Genomic DNA, 19703 nt, shown 5'->3' with positions numbered 1-19703 from the left:
CCAGTACTTTCCCCCTGCTGCTGCTGTTTCTGTACCCCAATACTGAAAACTCAATCAGATTTCTCTAGCCCCAAACACACCTTCCTAAGTCTTAAAGTCACACCTCGAAAGAGACGGAAAGAATATTTTTTCCAGTTCACAAGACCACAAAGTCAACTTCCACAGTATTATACAACAACATAGTCATACCCCAATGTCTCATAGGCTCATAGAGGTAAGAGATATTCAGGTCCTCCCCTTCATTTTTCAGATAGAGGCAACTGAGGTACAGAGAAGGAATGGACTCACTCAAGGCCACACGGTGAAGACAAGAACAGAAGCTTTCTGAGTTTCAGGCTAATACTTTTGTCTCTGTCTCTGTCTCTGGCTCATAAAGAACATGACAATTGACGCTACAATGTTATGGCGGACATTTAGTTTACAGGAACAATTTGTGACCTGGGCAGTCAATTGAAAGACATCATGGTTGGGTTCGAGATGTTGGCAGGCATCACCAAGGGGTTGATTCATTACAGTGTGTTAACAGCTTTGTGAAATGATTTATTAAGCCCAGATTAGGTGGATAAATGCTTGCAAATGCTAAATCCCATTTCTTTTAGGTGGGATTAAAACATTCTTAAAATATCTAGAAAAATCCAAGGTTTTGGTTATCACTGGACTGATTGAGTCCTCAGGGCCTGCTGATACTCTGCTAGAAGCAGAGACCTAAGAGGAAGCAATGGACTCATTCACCTATGGCCATCATAAGACTAAGGAGCACTTTCAATAGGAAATAACCCACTTCTTCAAATTTCCCAGAGGCCACCTTGGATACATACAAACCAATGAATGGTATTAGAATACTCACCCCACTCCTTCAACCCAAACCAGAGTCTTAGGGATTCCCAGGAGCTTCAGCTAAGACTTGAGGAAGGGCTCATCATTCTATAAGGATTCTTGTCCATACACATAGACAACAGGGTCAATACAGAGGCATTGGCTCCATTTCGACCCTGGGGACCCTGGGCAGCTCCTCCCACTTAAAGGTCCATCTTGGTGCAGATAAAAGGCAGCTGTGGATTCATAGCCATCACCCCAGACCAAAGAATGTCAAAGAATTCTGGGTGTGGAAGAGAATTGGTTAAGAGAAGGTGGCATGGGAAGGAGGAACTGGAGACAGACATGGGAGAACCAGAGAGATATGTTGTAAGTCAATCATGCACATGGAAAATTCAGGCTGACCTCATCAGTTTAGCCTCTCCTTGGTTGGAATCTTTCTTAATTCAGGTGGGGCTTGGCTGAAGCTTGCCTTTGTACTATTTATGAAGAAAGGAGTTGATAAGGAAATGTATCATGGGAACATTACTAGAGGTGGGGTAGAAGGAGGAGAGGTTAGACTTTCATAAGAAGAAAAAATTGTTTTCAAGCATCCTCAAGAACTTTGGAAGCTTGTGTGTGTGTGTGTGTGTGTGTGTGTGTGTATGACAAATAGATGGCTTCATTATCAAACTTCCTTATGAATTCATTAAAGCACCCCATGATAAGAACCAAACAACATTTTGGTTAGCCTAGTTGAGTTCCTGCTTTATGTATCTGAAAGTACTCAACTGGCATTTTTCCATGATACTTTATAATAATAGCTAGCATTTATATTTAAGGCTTGCAAAGCATTTTACAAACATCATCTCATTTTTTTTCTTGCAGGACAAGGAGGGTTAAGTGACTTGCCCAGGGTCACACAGCTAGTTAGTGTCAAGTGTCTGAGGCCAGATTTGAACTCAGGTCCTCCTGAATCCAGGGCTGGTGCCTTATCCACTGCACCACCTAGCTGCCCCCAACATTATCTCATTTGATCCTCACAACAACTCTGGGAAGTAGGTGGTATTATTATCCTCATTTAACATATGAAGAAACTGAGGTAAATAGAGACTAAGTTTCTTTTCCAGGGTCACACAGCTAGTAAATGTTTGAGTCAGAATTTGAAATGAGGTCTTTCTGGTGCCAGGTCCAGTGCTCTACCCACTGTACCACCCATCTGCCTCTATAAATCAGATTGGCCTTCCCCCCAGCTAGTTCATGTTTTTCTTCCTTTGGGGAGGGATGGTTAATTGAGTAACCCGTCTTCTCCCATCCTCCAAGAAAAATCCAGGTATATGCTCCTAGTCTTTCCATCACACCACTTCTGCCTCCCAGGCTCTGGACAGAATTTCAGAGAAGTCACATGAGAATGTAGGTTTGGAAAATAGTGAAATATCCTAATGCCTCAGGTATCAACTGTCCAATCAACTCTACTTTCCTCTTTTAAGTTTAAGCCTCTTCATAAAAGTAATCGATACTATTTTTGTTTTCAGAGGGGATCGTTGTTGTTATTGTTAGTCCTTCGTTCTCAAAGAGAGTCATGATATCATAGTAATGCCATGACTTGCAGTGAATTGGATTTCAGTGAGGCAGGGCTGTGCAAGGTCAACAACCTCACTTTCTCCTCCAGAGCCATCTGAGTCCAGTGATAAGATAGAGATCAGGATGACTGGAGATAATCCCTGATGGTTTTTTTTTTTGTGAGGCAATTGGGGTTAAGTGACTTGCCCAGGGTCACACAGATGGCAAGTGTTAAGTGTCTGAGGCCGGATTTGAACTCAGGTCCTCCTGACTCCAGGGCTGGTGCTCTATCCACTGCGCCACCTAGCTGCCCCGATGATCCCGGATGTTTTAAGGTAATTGGGGTTAAGTGACTTGCCCAGGGTCATACAGCTAGTAAGTGTCTGAGGTGATATTTGAACTCAGGTTCTCCCAACTTCAGGGCCAGTGCTCTATCCACTGTGCAACCCAGCTGCCCCTTTCAGAGGGGAAATGACTTGCCCAAGGTCACAGAAATGGCAAGTAGTAAGAGTTGGGATGTAAACCCAGGCCCAAGGAGAGAGATGAGAAATAACTTATATTTAATTCCCTATTTTCTCACTCTTGGATTCATAGATTTGAAAATGCTGTGAAGAGTTCTAGAGAGAGGTGATGCCATTCTTTGCCACCCATCCCCAAGGATGGAATGGTCCATTTGTCTGGGAGAGTGGGCTTGGACTGTGTTCAATCCCATTCACATTGCTCACTGGATGGGTCCCCATGAGAAATGACCTTCTCATTTTTTATGAGCAGTGAACCTGGAGATCAGCAAAGCTTTCTACAGTGTTGGTTTTGTGACCCCCCTAAGTCACCACTCTCTCTGGGCCTCATGTTATATAGGTAAAAGGATTGTATTCTTCTTTTTTTTTTTTTGCTGGACAATGAGAGTTAAGTGACTTGCCCAGGGTCACACAGCTAGTAAGTGTCAAGTGTCTGAGGTCAGATTTGAACTCAGGTCTTCCTGAATACAGGGAGGGTGCTTTATCCACTGCGCCACCTAGCTGCCCCCTTATAGAATTCTTTTTTTTTTTTTTGCAGGGCAATGAGGGTTAAGTGACTTGCCCAGGGTCACACAGCTAGTAAGTGTCAAGTGTCTGAGGTCGGATTTGAACTTAGGTCCTCCTGAATCCAGAACCCATGCTTTATCCACTGCGCCACCTAGCTGCCTCCAGGATTGTATTCTTTTTGATTCTTGGACTCTTGATTATGGTAATTATAGAAAGGGATGATTTAAGGGCAGTCCTCAAATTATTTTAGCTTATATAGTGAAGGCTTATGGATTAGGGCAAATTACTGGACGGCCTAAATTATTGACTCTTTGGCAATCCAGATTTATCATTTCCTCTCTCTGGGCTTCTGGAAAATGAGTTGGGTTGGCCTGGATGATCTTGAAGGTCCTCCTCTGGTCTGAAATTCTCTGTTTTAAGAATGTTCTGAACTTTGATCTTCTCTGTTCTATGTCCTTTTTTTTTTTTTTTTTGGTAGAGGCAATTGGGGTTAAGTGACTTGCCCAGGGTCATACAGCTAGTAAGTATTAAGTGTCTGAGGCTGGATTTGAACTCAGGTCCTCCTGAATCCAGGACCAGTGCTCTATCCACTGTGTCACCCAGCTGCCCCTGTTCCATGTCCTTTAAATTGTTTTTATTGGTCTCTCTCAGTTTCATATCACTTGCATTTCTAAATATAGCCTTCCCAGCTTCACTCCCCCCCCCCCAGAGTAATGAAGAATAAAAGACCATTTTTTCCAGATCTAAGATTCTATATTCTCTGTTCTAAGGCACCTTCCAACTTTGTCATTCTGTCTTCTAAGAATCTTTTCAGTTTTAATGTTCTAGGATTTTATAATTCTGCTTTACATTTTTTTGTGTGTGTTAGGCAAATCGGGTTAAGTGACTTGCCCAGCGTCACAGAGCTAATAAGTGTCAAGTGTCTGAGGCCAGATTTGAACTTAGGTCTTCCTGAATCTAGGGCTGGTGCTTTATCAACTGGGCCACCTAGATGCCCCAGGATTCTATAATTCTAAACACATATTACAACTCAAACAGGGAGGCAGCATGATGTAAGCTAGTGGAGGGGGAGCTGCCTCTTGGAGTGAGGAGACATGAGCTCAATTCCCACTTGTGACCTACACTGGCTATGTGACCTTGGGCAAATCACTTAGCCTCTCGGGGGACCACTTTTAAATTGCATGGGTGTCTATTTGCACTGAGAGAGGGGGTTTCCTCACTGGGAATTCCCTGTACCCATGAAATCACAGGCCTGATTCCCAAATCACTAATAAAATGCTTCCCAGTGGAAGATGCTTAGGGCCGAAGCATCACACACATGGCCTGCGATACTCCCAAGTGGGGCCTGAATCAGTTTCAAATGTAATTGGGAAATATTTAACAAAATAAATAAAGATGTAATCGAATGTAGATAATACCACACTCTAAAACTAAGTCAATATGTGGCCCCTATTTCTATCTGAATTTGGCAGCATTTGGCTCAGGGAACCTGCCTTAAGGAATAGATTTGCTACTGGTATATTTATTTTTTTATTTATAAGGCAGGGGGTTTTTAACCTGGGGTCCATGGAGTTGGACGGGGAAAAATGACATCTTTATTTCAATATAATTGGTGTCATTCATACTCTTATGTGTTTTACTTTATGTACTTAAAAACATTCTGAGAAAGGGTCCATAGGCTTCACCACATGCCCCAAGGGGTCTGGGGCACAAGAAAGGTTGAGAACCCTTGATATAAAATTCATGAAAAGAGATTATTATCTCAAGGAGACATTTCCTTTACCACCTTTTTATATATTCACTTTCTGTATCCAGCCCTTTTGGGCATAGATAGCACAGAGATAAACTTCAGCCCAGTCCTTAACTGACTTTTCACAAATTTGGAATTAAGGCCTCCAATGGAAATCTCAGCCTCCACCTTTATTAAATCCACCTTCTTAAATGCCAATTGCTAATGAGGGGGCAAAATGTACTTGTTTTATTGGCTATCCCTTCCCTTGTCTACCCTCTGATATGCCAGAATGCAGCAGGTAGGAAATAGGAAGAGGAAGAAGGTGAACAGATCCACTGACCAGATAATCAGGCCCTGAGTAGTCCAGATGTGACAGTATGCATGATGTAAAAGGTGGATTAACATTTTGCAAGGCTGTGTGGAAGACTAACTGACCCAAGCTGCTGAGCAAGGAGTATTGTGAGCTTGGGGATGGTGGAAACTTTTAGGACTCAGTAGGAAAGAATGGTGATTTCATTTTATTTTTGGTGAGGCAATTGGGGTTAAGTGACTTGCCCAGGGTCACACAGCTAGTAAGTGTCAAGTGTCGGAGGCCGGATTTGAACTCAGGTCCTCCTGAATCCAGGGCCGGTGCTTTATCCACTGCGCCACCTAGCTGCCCAAGAATGGTGATTTTAAAAAGTCACTAGCTACATAGTCAAGGATTGATGACCTGGAGGCAGGGGACAAGTAATAAATTGACTTGAGAAAAGCTTCTAGAAGAAGTATAACCCCCTTCCTGGAAAAGAAAAAAGGTTGCGTACTCCACACATATGATTTATATTCACAGCCTGCCCAAAGCTTTTTGGGGTGGGGCTGGAAGGTGCTCTCTCCAAGTTGCCATTCATTATGCCAACACATCTGGATAACAAGAAGAAAGCTCGCCATTTGGATGTTTTGTCTAACTCTTGTCAAATAGTTAGATGTTTGGGACTATGAATAGGGGAAAGAACAGGAGACCTGGGTTCTATTTCTGACTTAGTCACTCACTGATCACACGACTTTGGTCAAATCCCTTTATTTCCCCATTCTACAAAATGTGGGCATTGGGCTCGAGAAGATCTCTAAGGTTCCTGACAATCTGTGAGATCTGCCCATTTGGACCACATAGGCAAAACATTTTTGAGTGAGCGGCCAAAATTTCTGTCTTCTCATCCAGATGTTTTGGTGTCAACTGATGTCAACATCTCATGTTGAACATGAACAAGGCATTCATGAGAGCCACTGACTTGGTCTGTTGGTACCCAGAGTTTCACTTGGCGATTCACATGAATGAGGTAACAAAGGCCCCTGGGTCCTGTTAGTTTCAGGAGAAGGCGGCCAGTAACCAGCTAGTTGGTTACTTTTGGCAAGGTTAGCCATACCTAAGATAGGGCTACACCTTCCAATGCCTTCTACTCACGTGGCGGGAGAGACGGAATCACTACCTTTTGTCACACAGTAACGCCTTGATTAACCAGAATGCTTCAGGAATGGGCTATTTACTGTGAGTCAAATTTTCTGTTTATTTAAGCATTAGCAATGGGCACTCTTGCTTTTAGCTGTTGGAAATTTTCTATATTTTTTCAGAGTGCAATTTTTTTCTTTTTCTTTTTTTTTGCGGGGCAATTGGGGTTAAGTGACTTGCCCAGGGTCACACAGCTAGTAAGTGTCAAGTGTCTGAAGCCGGATTTGAACTCAGGTACTCCTGAATCCAGGGCTGGTGCTCTATCCATTGCACCACCTAGCTTCCCCCAGAGTGCAATTTTTTAATTACTAAAGTCAGTCTAGTGATTAGGATTTAATCTTTCCTTATTGGGGATTGGCTAGAGCCTTAGGGCCATCCTTTGCCCAGCACCAGAGATGGAGATGGGAATGGTGCAAGAGATGGGCTGAGCCTGGAAAGTGATTTTCCTCAAAACAAAGTCTCAGCTATATATTTTCTTTTTCTGCACAATTGGCTGCTCTTGTCTAAGCGCATCCCAGGGAGAACAATTCTGGTTGACTGAAGGACTTGTTGATTGGTTTCTGGTTAATTGAGGCTTTACCATAAAAATGATAGCCAATGCCTTGACAGACTGCGTGCTATGAAAAGGCATCTTGAAGCTTGTATGCGGGGGGATGTATCATAGACCTTAAGGTAGCTGTAATATTTTGGTTAGACAAAGACTGATCTTCTCTAATGTATTGGAGTCTCATGGCCACAGTGGGGGCCTGAGTTGAGGTTCTTGCCCCTACTTACCGAGCACTCTTTTCCACCAGTGGGTCATTTGGTCTCGTGGCTTCTGAGCTTGGCCCTATCGCTTACTGTTCAGTTGATCACTACTCCTGCTAACCCTGATGAAAGTTACTGAGCCAAAGGAATGCCAAATAAGATGGGACTTCTCATCACTGTCTGGATTGCACCTACCTGAGCCAGGAACGGGTCTAAGGAGAGGACAAATCAGGAAGCGATACCACATACAGCAACCGAGTTATGCAACATCCCTGCTAAAATCTATGAAAGGCTTCATACAGCCTGCAGCCGGGGTGGCCCACTGAAGAGAAACTCTCCCCCCACTTAACTTGAAGCAGAGCCCGCTGTTTTTGCTGTCAAGTTAAATGGGGGTTGCCTTCAATTGGCCATCACAAATAGAGAGCAATATGTTATCACTTCATGTTCATCTTCGCAACAGTCAGCCCCGATCGGTTAGCCAACCAACCAAGCTCTAGCAGCATGATGTCCTGGGAGAAAAAGCCCATGAGCTGTCATTTCAATGTCCAGGGCTGTTTTTCTGGCTATTACCACTTGGCAAAGGTGGGCAGGGACTGCCTCAGGGGCAATCTCTGGACTCTTACCAGCCTAGGCCACGGATGACCTTCACGAATCAATCCTAATAGGGGTGGGGAAGAGGAGGGGACAGGGGAGGAAGCCAATATAGTTGGGGAACCTCTGTCTGGGAGTTTAAGAAGGGACCCAGTTAGATCAAAATCGATAGCAGCGCCATGAGCACTGTCCGGGTTCCAAAGCCACCGGACTTTCGGGTGCATCTTGCCGTACTCTCTCCTCAATAGTAAGATAACAGTCTTGCCGATTACTCGTCACTAAGGGTACCCGGTTGTGGTGACATTGAGGCTGACCTTGGAGTCACCGCCCCCGCTGCCGCACTCTCCTTTGTCGTACCACCATTTGTTTTTCAATTTGTCCAAGAGGCCTTGCTCATTCAGTTTTAATACTGCCAGGTTAACAGCATTTCTTGAAACGATAAAACATAACTTGTAAGAAAATGCACAAATGCTTAGGAAATCGTTAACGTATAAAAAAGGAGCACAAGAGGACAAATTGGCGAAATTGCACAGAACGGGGAGCTAGAAAAATGTCTGTACAGCAAATACAGGGTTAAATATTGGAAGGTGGCATGTAGGATAACGTTTGCTCAAAACCGAAGTGTGCGGGATGGGGAAATTGTCTTTGAGAAAAAAAGTAACTAGACTGCCACATCCATGCAATTAACATTCGTCACACATGGTACCATAACTTGGCTTTTACCATTTAAATTGAAAAAGCCGTTGAACTGTAAAATTAAAACAGCAACAAACAGTCAGAGAGGACAACACAGAGAGAACATTGAAAAAAAAAAAGGATGCATTAAATAGATGAAACCATCATTTACCGTCTTATTTAACTCCATGGAATAGTGTAGATTTTTAAACTGTTAAGTTACCTCAAAATCCACAAGAAAGAAAATGACAACAAAGTACATCAGGGTAGGTGGAATACTATAACAACATGGATATTGTTATATTATTCCACCCACCTTAATGTTGAGCCTTTGGGGGTTGCCACACCATAGCCTTTGGAATCCAGATTTCCACCAACTTTCATGGTATCGCACGGCTTTCTCTGCTCAATATACTCGTTCATGGTTGACTCCAGCAGGAAGGCGAACTTTCCTTTGGACTTCCGCACTCTGGCCACACCGTCGGCTGTGGTTTTGGTAAACACCGATGGTTCAGCTGATTTCATGTACGACCACATTTTCTCGTAGACGGCTATTTTGGATCGCTGTAATCAAGAAGAGATCAGTGCATAGAATCAGATTATCATAGTTCAAATGGACCTCAGGGGTCATCTAGCCCAACCCTTCCCCCAACGTACTCCGTGACTGCTCCCACAGGTGGCCCAGCTTCTTCTGTTGAACAACTGTAGCAATGGAGAGTTTACTGCTTCTCCAGGAGGCCTATTCTGTTTCAGGACCACTTTGTTGGATGCTCTTCCTTATATCAGGTCAGCATCTGCCTCCTTCTAACTTTCCTCTACTGGTCCCAGCTTTCCTTTCTAGAGCTACTTATGTAGAACCAATCTGAGCCCTCTTCCTGATGACATCCCTTTAAATATGAAAAAGTAGTGATCACATCCCCCTTTGGTCTTCTCTTCACCTGGTTAGATCTGTCCATTTCCCTCAACCCTTTTTCTTTTTTTTTCTAATTTTTTTTTTTTTTTGGTGAGGCAATTGGGGTTAAGTGACTTGCCCAGGGTCACACAGCTAGTAAGTGTTAAGTGTCTGAGGCCAGATTTGAACTCAGGTCCTCCTGAATCCAGGGCCAGTGTTCTCTATCCACTGCACCATCTAGCTGCCCCCCTCAACCCTTTTTCAATGGTAGAAAGAGCACTGGCTTTGGAGTCAGAGCACCTGGGGTCAAATCCTGCCTCTGCTACTTACTACCTGTGTTACTTTGGGCAGGTTGCTTCTTCTCCCTGAGCCTCAGTTTCCTTTTCTATAAAATGAGGGGGTTGGACGAAATGACTTCTGAGGTCCTTTCCAACTCTAGAGCTATGATTCTGTGTGTGACCTTAGGCACACCGCATAACTTCTATGGGCCTCAGTTTATTCCTGTGTGAAATGAGGGGGTTGGATTAGATGGCCTTAGGGGTCTCTTCCAGCTCTAGATCTCGGATTCCATCATAAGCCCTCCACCCTCCTGGAATGTTTATGTGAGCAAGCATCACTATTTCCATGTCTAGCACATGCTAGTCTCAGGGAAGTTAGTTTATAGTTAAGTCCTTTTGGAGGCATTATGAGCTATCTGGGCCAGACTATCATGGATATGGGACCCTTTAAACTTGGTACTGCCAATTACCCATTGAATCAAGCATAATGTCTTGATGTTGGTATTTTACGTATCCTCGTACCTGGCTCAAACTCATATTTCTGTGCTTTGCACTCTACCCAAACTGGACAACGCTCTTGTCCCCCATTCTAATGCTGCCTTCCAAGGGGGCAGCTAGGTGATGCAGTGGATAGAGCACTGGCCCTGGAGTCAGGAGGACCTGAGTTCAAATCTGGCTTCAGACACTTGACACTAGCTGTGTGACCCTGGGCAAGTTACTTAACCCCAAATGCCTCACCAGAGAGAGAGAGAGAGAGAGAGAGAGAGAGAGAGAGAGAGAGAGAGAGAGAGAGAGAGAGAGAGAGAGAGAGTTAACTAATGCTGCCTTCCTTCCATCTCCACCTGTGTCCATATCGACTCTCATGTCTGGAATAGCAAACATTACATGAGTCTAATTGGACAAATATACACACACTAGACTAATGAGACAAGAACTACTACTCAAAAAGAGCAGAGCTACTGAATAAAGGTAGCCAGTTCCCAGAGAACCATAGAGAGCCTGGAGTGAGCATGGAGTTGCCAGTGCCTGGTCTTTATTGTTGAACAGCATTAAGCAGGTGGACTGTAGTGTTCTCCATGGTAAAAGATAATAAAATTCCTGAGGGCAAAGTCTATGTTGTTTCTATCTCTACAAGCCCTGGATTGAGCATAACACTTTTGTATAGTGGGTGCTTAAGAAATGTTTCTTGGATGGATGGATGGATAGATGGATAATGCTGGCATTGGGGGCCATGACTTTAAATGAAGTTTTTTGGTCTATGATCAAGATCTCTGTGAAAGATGAGGTGCCATGTTCTATAGGGGCCCTGGCTATCCCCAGAAGATGAAGACCATGGGGCAAATCAGTGAACCTGGGTTTAAGCAAGCCTCTGCCTCTTCTTCATCATATAACCTTGGGCAAATGATTTTATCTCTCTGAGTCCCAGTTTCCTTCTAAGAGGCAGTGCAGTCTATGGGTCAGACCAGATGGTCGGTGAGATCCCTTTTGACTCTCAAATTCTGTGATTCTGGTATAGACTTGGAGGAAGTAGAGAGCTGCTTCAAACCTATTCCAACAATTCTACTTGTTATGATATTCTTCAATGTTTCAAACTAATATGTATGTCTCTCTGTCTCTGTCTCTGTCTCTCTGTCTCTGTCTGTGTCTGTCTCTCTGCCACTCTCTATCTGTCTGTCTATCTCTCTCTGTAACCCGTTGCTCCTGGTTCTGCCTTTTGGGGATGAGGAGAACACATCTAATCTCCTTTCACGTGATAGTCCTGGAAGAGAGCTCTCATATCTCCCAAAGGTCTTCTCTTCTCTCATTCCTTCAACTGACTCTCTTATGGCATGACCTCAGGACCCTTCAGCATCCTCTGGCTGCCCTGCACCTTATTGATGTCCTTTGAAGGACTGTCATCCTAACTTCAAAAATTTCCTAAATTGGTATCCAAGCTTCAAAAATATTTCCAATTTTTTCCTTTAATTTTTGTTACATTAGCAGTAGACAAGTATAGGGAGAAGGAGCTGGGCTAAGGCAGATGCTATCATACAGCACATAGCCACACCAGGTTGTAGTGAGGCTCAGATGTTATACTGTATGCAAAGAGCTTTGGAAACGTTTACAATGCTATGTGAGCATCAGTTACTAGTTTGGTGACTTACAACCTAATTCACTATAGAGAGGCTCATCATAGGGTAGCCAGTAGGGCCATGATATATACACACATATGTATACATATACATATACACATGCATATACATACACACACACACACACACATATATATATATATATATATATATATTTACAATGGCAGACATTGAAGACTAGCTACCAAGTGATAGGGGATTATGGTCTATATAAGGGACTAGACATGTCAATGAAATCATGAATTCTTGAAATATTAAAGTAATAGAAGTACTTGTCGGGGCAGCTAGGTGGCGCAGTGGATAGAGCACCGGCCCTCGAGTCAGGAGTACCTGAGTTCAAATCCGGCCTCAGACACTTAACACTTACTAGCTGTGTGACCCTGGGCAAGTCACTTAACCCCAATTGCCTCACTAAAAAAAAAAAAAAGGAGTACTTGTCATCATCACCATCATTAGCAAGTTGTTTGATCTTGGGCAAGTCCCTTCTTCTCCCTGGGCCTCAGTTTCCTCATCTGTAAAATGAGGGGGTTGGACTAGTTGGCTTCTGAGGTCCCTTCCAGATTCAGGCAGCTATGTGACTCAGTAGATGGAGTGCTGGACTTGGAGTCAGGAAGATCTGAATTTGAATCCTGCTTCAGATACTTATTAGCTATGGGACCCCGGGCAACCAATTAAACCTCTATTGGCTTCAGTCTTTTCATCTGTAAAATGGGGATAATAATAGTACCTGCTTGTTAGGGTGGTTTTAAGAATCCAGTAAGTCAAGTTCTTTGCAAACCTTAAAGCGACATTTGAAAGTTGGCTAGCTAGGTCTGGGTTTGTATGAGCCTATGAATCAACTTCAGATCCAACTTGACTGTCCTTTTCTAGCCTTGCTTCTTAGTTTGTCCAAAAGGTTAGTTAGCATCAAATGTTTGCTAAAAGCAAGAGATGCCATGTCTAACTCTTTAGCTACCAGCCTAGTTACCTTGTTTTGTTTTTGGTTTTGTTTTTGCAGGGCCATGGGGGTTAAGTGATTTGCCCAGGGTCACACAGCTAGTAAGTGTCAAGTGTCTGAGACCGGATTTGAACTCAGGTCCTCCTGAATCCAGGGCTGGTGCTCTATCTACTGCACCACTAGCTGCCCCATCATTTCCTTTTGTAAACAACATGATTACTATTATGTTCCAGAATTTCCCTGGGGATCAAAATCAAGTTCACCAGTTTGTTGTTTCCAAAATTCACCCTGCCTTCTCCCCTGCCCCTCTTTTAAAAATTGGGACAGTTGTCCACCTTTGGGCTTCTGGTGTCTCTCCTATTCTCCCTAACTGATGCTAGCATTTCTGTGACCACATGTGCAGATTCTCTCAGGACCCCAGGTGTAATTCATCTGGACCTAGAGAGCTGAACTAATTTCTAGCAGGAGAGGGCTGGCTGAGTGACCTCTACCTAGTCCTTAATCTAGTGTGAATTCCAATTTCCTCTTAATCATGCTGATTCCACCCTTGAAAGTTAGAAGATCATTCTCTATGATAGGGAAAAATTTGTGCTTCCTTTTATTTATCCTACAACTTTCAAGCTCAGGGTTGGAGTCAGAGTGGGTCCTGTAGTTCTAGTCCTCTAATTCAGTAGGCAAGGTTGAGGGGTCAGCTAGGTGATGCAGTGGCTAGAGCATTGGCCCTGGATTCAAATCCAGCCTCAGACACTTGACACTGGTCGTGTGGCCCTGGGCAGGTCATTTAACCCCAATTGCCTCATCAAAAAAAAATAGACAAGATTGCATTCCCCTTCTTATTCCTTTCCTGATTTTATAGACTTTAATCATGTATTCTCAGCCTTGAGCATTCCAGGCTAGTGTCCAAAATTTAAAAAAAATCTCATAATAATTATAGCCAACATTTTTGATCTTCACAACAACCTTGGCTTGGGAGGTAAGTTCTATTATCCCTATTTTATAGATGAGGAACCTGAGGCACAGAGAGGTGAAGTGACTTTCTCAATGTCACATTCTAGTAAGTGTCTGAGGCAGGATTTGAACTTAGGTCTTCTTGATTCCAAGTCCAATCCTTTACTACCCTCATAGAAAAGCTTCTTTAGACCCTCACATTTATCTTGCTTCCTTCTCTCACTTAATGTTCCATGCCTTCCTCTATGTTCACCATTTGGCCTGCTTAGTCCTGTCTTTGGAGTACATCCTGCTCTCAGAAATCATTAGGATGTGTTTCATTTTCTCTCTTCCTGTCTGCTTCAGGCAGGCCTAAGCATGCCAGAGGTCAGTATAATTTGCTTCTCCTGCCATTTGCAAACAAGCCTCTGCTTCCAAAGAGAAATGTCTTCTCCAAGGGCAGAGGGGTCCCTGAATTCCTCTCCAAGGATGTTACCGTTTAGAATCATTTACTTCATCATTTACTCTAGCTCTTGGATCATTGATGCAGGTGAAAAGGTTTAGTTCTCTTAGTAAGGAGAATAAATGGCCACGTTTGTCAGGTGCCATTAAATGGGTGCTGTGCAGAGAAAAAATTAATGTATGCAGTAAATGAAAAGTTGGTTAATGGTGGACGTGATCAGTCCATGGTCAGCGATTGAATTCTAAGAGAGGTCAGAGGGCAAAAGGAAATGGTGTAGAAGTGGGGAAAACAAAGCTGGAGCATTTATCTCCCTAACTGGGATTTAAGTGGCAGGACAGCATTTGTTCTGAAAAAGCGAATAAACTCTCGGGCATTTTTTCCAGTCTGTCTTATTTTGGCTGAACTACTGAAGGCAATAAAAAGGGATTGGATCTCAGCTCACTCATCTGGGGGAAATTAAGAATGATGGGCAGGACACATGGCCTGTTTAATTCCTTTCCCATCTGCCATGATTCATTTATTTCATTCCACCATTTTGTGCCCAAGAAGGTCCAAACAGTGGCTATGTAGTCATGGCCAAGAGAAATTTATAGGCTCACAGACCTAGACCTGGAAGTAATCTCCAAGGCCATATAGGTCAAGCCCCTCATTTTCCAGAGGAAGGAATTGGGGCCCAGGGAAGAAGGTACTGGCCCAAGGCTACCCAAGTTGCTGATGATGGTGAAGGTGATGACAAGAATGATGGGCTTAGAGTTGAAATGGACTAATTCTTGAGGGCAGCTAGGTGTCACAGTGGATAGAGCACCGGCCCTGGATTCAGGAGTACCTGAGTTCAAATCTGGCCTCAGACACTTAACACTTACTAGCTATGTGACCCTGGGCAAGTCACTTAATCCCAATTGCCTCACTTAAAAAAAAAAAAGAAATGGACTAATTCTTGTAGCTCATCGATCAACAAGCATTTATTAAATACTTACTAGGTCCTGCTTGGTAATTACCAGAGGAGATTCACAGAGGAGAAAGGTACAATCAACATTGGACCTTTCATATTGATGGAGGAATGAGGGCAAGGATGTTACCTTATCTGCACGTGATGGGGGCTTAATTAATGGTCATAGAATCAAATGAATGAAATGAATAAATCATAGCCCAGATAATTCTAAATGGCACAGAATTTTAAAAAATCCTTTGGCTTTAGAAAATGTGCCCTCTGAATTGCTGATTCTCTTTCTCTTCATCTTCTAAGCTGCTATGGCCCTTGGCCCACTGGACTTGCCTTTCTGCTAAACTCTCTGAGTCACCAAGCCTTGCTGTCTGCCCTGTCACTGTACCCTCCTATGTGTGTAATTTCTCTTGCTAGTTATGGTTTGTTCTGGCCAATACAATCAAACATCCACTTATCTGAACTCTCAGGGAATGGGAAATTCTGGGTAATGGAATTTCCTCACTGAGGGCCAACCCTTTTTCTTTCATTTTTGGTTGTGGAATGCTTACATTCACTTTTCTGTTTTTATAAGGAGGAGCCTCTGTCCATGGTGCTGAAATCCAGGGGCCACCTTCCACCTGGACCCCCATGGGGACATGAGCCATACTCTCTGGCATAGGGGACAAGCCACCCCCTCTCCTAGCACTACGCTCTCATTCAGGCTGTCTTCTTTGCTGATGAAAAGCATCCCTGCCCACCCCCCCCCCCCCGCACTCCGAATTTGCCTCTGGTTCATCCTAGTGACAGGACACAGAGCTGGAAAGGACCACAGAGGTCACATCTAGTCTCAGATCTCCTCTGTTGCATCCTTGACCGGTGGCACTTGCCTGGCACATAGTAGGCACTAGAAAATTGCTCATTCTCTTTCTCTCCCATCTCTCTTCTCCTTCAACCATCTCTCTCAGGCCAGTTTCCAGATTCCTCCTTCACCCTGCAGGCATTCTTAAAGGGGATGCTCAGAATTGAACAAGATTCTGTAGACATGGCCTCATCACTGCATATGACCTTGAGACTATTTCCAGAGCCCGGAACATAAGCCCCAATTTGTCATTTTTCTAGGCACAACAGACAGTTCTGATGTGCTGTGAGCCCCAAATAAAGGCTCTGGCCATCGATTATTGAGCTGGCCTGAATATAGACTGTGCCTCCCTCCTATTCCTCCTGCCCCTTGCTCCCCCTCGCCAAGCCCAGTTGTACAAAACCTGAGGGCAGCCCAGGATCTGGGTCGACCCATGCTTCTGTTGTTTTCTTTTCAGTAAGATCTCATGGGGGCCTGCTGACATTCCAGGGTGTCATATCAGGACCAAAGAAACCCTGAGTGTGGGAACGTGTCTAGCAGAGAGGCACACTAATTGTCAATTCCATCTAATTCAATTCATACAGACAGAGCACTGGACTCAGAGTCAGAAAGACCTGGGCTCAAATTCTTTTTCGTAAACTTGTTGCCTCTATGACCTTGACTAAGTCACTTAACATTTTTGAGCCTCAGTTTCTTCATCTATAAAAGAGGGACAATATCAGCACCTATCTTCTCATGTCACTTTGAAGACCACATTTTATATCCATACACACATGTGCGGGTATGTGTATATATGCATATGTGCGTATATATGTATACACATACACACAAGCCTACGGAAACCCAGTGAAAAGAGCACTGACTAGAGTCATAAGACCTGGGTTCAAATCCCACCTCTGATAGCTCCTAATTGTTATGATCTTTGCCAAGTGACTTCCCCTCCATAGACCTCAGTTTCCTTTTTTTTTTTTTGTAAAATGAGGGGGTTTGACCCCCGGAGGTACCTTCCTGCTCTTTTTCTAGGATCCCTTTCCCCCTTCAGGTCAATAAGCATTTCCATGTGGCTGTGTCAGGCATTGGGGCTGCACAAAAAGTAAAAACCAATCTCTTTTCTTGGGGAGCTCACATTCGACTGGAAGAAGTGTGCTATACCCAAATCTTTAGAGAACATCTTCTGCTTTAGTAGACCTATGATCTTATGTGTGACCTTGGGTAAGTCACTTCTATTCCCTGAGCCTCAGTTTCCTCTTCTGTAAAACTAGATCTAGGCCTCTGCGGTCCCTTCCTGATCCGATGAGATGCCAGTTATGATGATCATGATTATTGAATTCTACAAACATGAATGAAGTCCTTACTGTGGACTGGGTGTCTCCTTTGTGTATCCCTGCTGGGTCCCCCCCTTTATACTGTCCCTCTGAGGGCAGAGGTTCTGGGGTTCCCATGTTTGTGTCTATTGTGCCAAGTGCAGGGCCTGGCACGTAGTAGGCCTTAATAAATGTCTGTGGAGCTGAATTGGGTCTTTGATGCACTGAAGCATTTAATGTTGAACACTGTGCTCATTTCCCTCTCTAGATTGCACCTTTAATTAAAAGCCTATAATTAAAAACCATAATCTGTTTCCTCCCCCTTTAGTTTCATGGCCCTCCCTGAAATTTCTTCTTTTCAGAAACTCCCCAGTGATCCTGCTGGCTGATGCTGACACCAAGAGGGTATTTGCAGACTTGTAGCCAGCGGAATGGGAGCATTTAGAGACTCCCAGGGTTGTGAAAGTGCCATCTTTTTCTTCCATTCAGGGTTTGATTATTCCCACCCTGGGTTTTGCACACGCTGGACTATGGAGAGGTGGCTCACCCACGGCAATGCGATCTGAGGCTGTGGGATTTGTTCATTAAGGGAAGACCCCAGGAATCCACGCTCAGATTTCTCCTGTGCGGTGGGGCTTCATTCGGTCTGGGAGAATCTCTCTTTTTTCCCTCCTCTCCTTTTCATTTCCTGTTTCTGTCTTTTTTTTTCTTACTCCCGTGGGCAAGTGGGTAGGACAGAGGGTGTGGCTGTTCCGGTGTGGGGAGGCTCTATGGTTATAAGCACTGTTACATATGGTAGTACCAATAAGGCTGGTTGAATGATTGATTGTCTGGCCTTACAATTATATGCAATTAATTGTAGAATTCTAGGAGTGTCATAGATTGAGAGCTGGCAAGAACCTCAGAGGCCATTTAGCCCAACCCCCTCGTTTTACTAAGAGGAGACTGAGTCCCAGGGAGGGGAAGTGACCTACCAGGGTCACACAGTAGTATGTGCCAGAGGTCAGATTTGAACCTGGGCTGTCCGACTCCAAAGCTGGCACTATTTTCACCACAAAACCTTAGCATCAGCAGGGCCCTTGGAGGGTATGTGAGAAGGATATCCTTGATAACTTACTCAGGAGGCGACCATCTGGTTTCTGCCCAAGGACCTCCTCCCTACTGAGTGTCCAGGCAGCCTGTGCCACGTGTGGACAGCTCTCAGTGCTAGGAAGATTCTCTTGGTATCAGGCCTTTCCCCATGGTTCCTTGTTCTGCCCTCTGGGGCCAAGCAGAGCATATCTGGTCATGCTTCTGAAGGAGAGTCTGTCAAAGAGATGACTCTCATACCTCCCTTTCCTCAGCTTTCCCTTCTCTGGGCTTAACCTTCCTGGCTATTCCAATGGCTCCTCACATGGCCTGGCTTCCAATCCCTTCTACATCCTGGTTGCTCTCTTTTGGATCCATTTAAGTTTTTTCAATGTGTTTCCTAACAACGAGTGCTACAAACTGAGCACGAGACCCCAGATATGGCCAGACCAGAACAGAGCTTGGCAGGTCTAGCATCTTCCTTGCTCAGTCTAAAACTACACTGGCTTCCCTGGCTGCCATATCACTGATGACTCATATAGAGCTTGGGGGCCACTGGAAGCATGGGATCTTTTGTCATATGATGTTTGTCTCGCCATCTTGTACTTGTGAAGGTGCGTCTTTGGGCATGTCAAGTGTAGGACTTGGTATTTTTCTCTTTTTTAGACTCATGTCCCCCTTCCCCCATCCTTAAAAAAAGCCCTCAATTGATCCTTCCCATCCTGCTATCTATCTTCCCCATCTCTCCTCCCCTTCCCAGCTAAACTCTTTTTAAAAAATTAATTTTTTAATCTTTAATTCTTATTTCATTCATTCATTTATTTTTATTATTTAATTTTTTTCCGTCAGCTAAACTCTTTGACCAAGCTATGCATATTTGGTGCCTCTGCTTCTTCTTCTTTCAATCTCTTCTAAACTTCTGCAATTTGGCTTCTGACTTTATAATTTGCCTGAAATTCAGTCCACTCCAAAATTGCTAATGATTTCTTAGTTGCCAAATCCAATGGCCTTTTCTCAACCCCCATTCTCCTTCTGTCTCTGCAGCCTTTGACACTGTTGATCCCCATCTCCTCCTTGATACTCCCTTCTCTGTAGATGTTCAGGACACCCCTCTCTCTCCTGGTACTCTCCTTCTCTCTCTGCTTGTTCATTCTCAGTCTCCTATGATTGAACCTTATCCAGGTCCAGCCCATTAACTGTGGCTGTCCCCAAGGCTCCTTCCTGGGCCCTTTGTCCCCCTATAGAATCTCCGTTGTTGATCTCATCAGCTCCCACAGATGGAATTATGCAGATCTCTGAATCCA

The 19703-nt window shown here is 44.1% G+C and overlaps 1 protein-coding gene across 4 annotated transcripts in view; it reads right to left on the bottom strand.

Moving 5' to 3' along the window:
* Positions 1 to 19703, bottom strand: part of GRIA3 (glutamate ionotropic receptor AMPA type subunit 3) — a 283993-nt gene that overhangs the window by 27520 nt on the left and 236770 nt on the right. For 2 of the 4 annotated variants that reach the window (XR_006354013.1, XM_043974889.1), the window contains exons 13-14: positions 8931 to 9178; positions 8254 to 8368 (exon numbers count right to left, since the gene is read on the bottom strand). Coding sequence is in view for 3 of the 4 variants with exons in the window: in XM_043974889.1 (XP_043830824.1) it covers positions 8254 to 8368; positions 8931 to 9178 (363 nt within the window). In the remaining variant the exon portion in view is untranslated. The remainder of the gene's footprint in view (positions 1 to 8253; positions 8369 to 8930; positions 9179 to 19703) is intronic. The other 2 variants (XM_043974891.1, XM_043974888.1) reach the window with 1 other exon arrangement.

The sequence above is a fragment of the Dromiciops gliroides genome, chromosome X (genome assembly GCF_019393635.1).
Source record: "Dromiciops gliroides isolate mDroGli1 chromosome X, mDroGli1.pri, whole genome shotgun sequence".
In the NCBI taxonomy this organism is placed as follows: Eukaryota; Metazoa; Chordata; class Mammalia; order Microbiotheria; family Microbiotheriidae; genus Dromiciops; species Dromiciops gliroides.
Note: the sequence above shows the minus strand (reverse complement) of the source record. Positions and strands in the feature narration are given on the sequence as shown.